Source organism: Gymnoscopelus microlampas (genome assembly GCF_963454915.1).
Source record: "Gymnoscopelus microlampas genome assembly, chromosome: 23".
NCBI lineage: Eukaryota > Metazoa > Chordata > Actinopteri > Myctophiformes > Myctophidae > Gymnoscopelus > Gymnoscopelus microlampas.
Genome location: NC_139960.1, coordinates 30,161,924 through 30,164,423, shown reverse-complemented (window position 1 = coordinate 30,164,423; position 2,500 = coordinate 30,161,924). Strand labels below are relative to the sequence as shown.

Sequence of the window (2,500 nt, the reverse complement as noted above, 5' to 3'; positions counted from 1 at the left end):
AAAAAATCTGAACTTTGAACATTCAGTGGATTTTCTGTGGTCTGGGGTTTTCTGAATAATTAGGCTGAAAAGTAATCTGAGCTTGGCCCTTGGGCAGTGAAGTCACAGGCCATTAATCCCGCCCACTCTCCTCCTTGCCCCTCCCCTCCCCTATCCTTTCCTTTGGGGGGGCGGAGCAGAGGCGATGATTGACAGGCAAAATCCCTCAACAGCGACACCCGCAGGCAAAGATTTCTTTTTTTCATTGCAGTTGAAAAGGCTTTAGAAATGTGAGAGAAAAACACCTGCAATGGATCACTGGAGTGGATTTTTTTGTTAAAACATTTTATACACGTTTGAAGGACCATGACAAAGACTTTTAATGTGTGGTAAAACTGAATGTCATGAAACCTTTAAAAATGACTGATTCTAGCTTTACACAGTATTTGGCTTGGTAGCTAGAGCAAATAACAATATTCCATCGTTTCCACACACACACACACACACACACACACACACACACACACACACACACACACACACACACACACACACACACACACACACACACACACACACACACACACACACACACACACACACACACGTCAACATTAACTTTCCGATGCATCCATCATGTCGGAGCTAATTACATTTTGTCAGTACAGACAACGTATCTATTATCTATGTGTGTTTAGTCTACTGAATGTATGTTTATTTACTTTGGTGGGTGGTCCCAGGTTAATTTTGGGTGAACAAGAATATGAAGACTTTTTCTCATGTTATGTTTAGAGCCCGACAGATTTCTTGGATCTGATGCCGATCCTGATTTCGGAAAAGTGCAAAATATTTAAATAATTTTTTAAAACTTAGATTTGATTAAAGTTTCTATTTGAGAGCATTTTCTATTTGAGGGCAAATAATATATAGAAAATAAACATAAACACAAAATCTTCAATAATACATGAAAATAAGCTTTTTAATTACACAATGAACAAGTAAACTAGTTAATATAAAATACACAAACTGAACGCCGTATTGCGAACGCGTTGTGAGATTGCAGGTTTGCTAGTCTAGAACATTTAAAAAATAATAATAATAAAAAATCGGGAAACGTTTGCCAAAAAAGTCAAATAATGGCCCATACTAAATATCGGGCCAGACTGATATATCGGTCGGGCTCTAGCTATTTGTCTAGGTTGTGACTCAACCACAAACCCACATAAATCCCTCGTGTGAATTTACTATCCAAGTGTGTGCGACTGGGACTCACATGTGTCCCGGGGGAGAGTACCCGCCAGGGCTGCCGTGTCCGTTGGTGTCCAGGTGGTCCAGCGAGCCGTTGAGCTCCTCGTGGACCGACTGAAGCAGGGTCGGCGGGCTGCAGCTCAGCGTCCCCGGGGGGCTTCCCCCCACCATCAGCCCCGGTGGACTGGCACCCATCAGCCCCGGTGGACTGGCTCCCATCAGCGTAGGGGGGCTCCCGCCCATGAGGCCGTGCGGACTGCCCCCCATCAGGCCCGATGCGCTGCTGTTCATCAGACCCTGCGCCCCCAGCAGCGGCAGGGAGGTTTCGGCAAGGGCGGCCTGTGGAGAGGCAGGCGGACAGGGAGGGACGCATTGGATGGGCGAGGATGGGAAGAGTATCAAAAAGAGACAGAAAGAGGGAGAGAAGAGAGAGGAGAGATAGATTAGATTCAAGTCAATGGTGCTTCCTTGACTGTTAAATCACTTAACCCCTAACATCCCTATTCTGGGCATTCCATAACAAGCAAACATTTGGCTGTTTTCGGTGGGGCGATTTGGTGTAAAAGGAAAAATCGGAGGGGGACCAAGTATAGACCCTTGGGGGACCCAGGTCAACGAAGTTGGGTTAACTATATACTTTGTTGTACGATGAATAGCGAAAATATCCAATCTACAAGCTCACAACACATCTCATCGCTGACGCATTGTAAGCTTGTAGATCTGCTATTTTGGGACAATTCTCACCTATAATGACATGCCCATTGAAAGTGATTAAAGTTGCAATAATCCATGACAGTATGCAAAGTACGAACGGAACGGCGCTCAAAGTCTTCCCCCACGTTCTAAGTTTGTTTGTCCTGTAACCCCCCCCCCCCCCCCCCCCCAAACATCATTTCCATGTTTGGTATCAAATTAAAAGGAAAAGAAAAGTCACCCTTCCAAAAAAATTACTTTACCTCAAAAATAATAATTTAAAAAGAAATACCTGACACATTTGCCTCCCGTGTATTAAACTTATATACAGAGATTAAATTATTGAAGTTTTTGCCATGAGCGGCTGCGCTGTGAAGCCAAATCATTTATGACAGTGTGGATAAATATTAATGCATATGCCCTTGCATTTGCACACGCCGCTATCAATCTGAGGTGGCGGACACAGCTGAAAGGGCGAGAGAGAGAGAGAGAGAGAGAGAGAGAGAGAGAGGGAGAGAGAGAGAACGAGAACGAGAGGAGGAAATAGAGAGAGAGGGAGGGAGGGAGGGAGAAGGAGAGA

The 2,500-nt window shown here is 44.7% G+C and overlaps 1 protein-coding gene across 2 annotated transcripts in view; it reads right to left on the bottom strand.

Annotated features, from left to right (window-relative positions):
• Positions 1-2,500, bottom strand: part of foxp2 (forkhead box P2) — a 163,001-nt gene that overhangs the window by 7,244 nt on the left and 153,257 nt on the right. For both annotated transcript variants that reach the window (XM_084050229.1, XM_084050228.1), the window contains exon 18: positions 1,253-1,566. In XM_084050229.1, the coding sequence (XP_083906355.1) occupies positions 1,253-1,566 (314 nt within the window). The remainder of the gene's footprint in view (positions 1-1,252; positions 1,567-2,500) is intronic.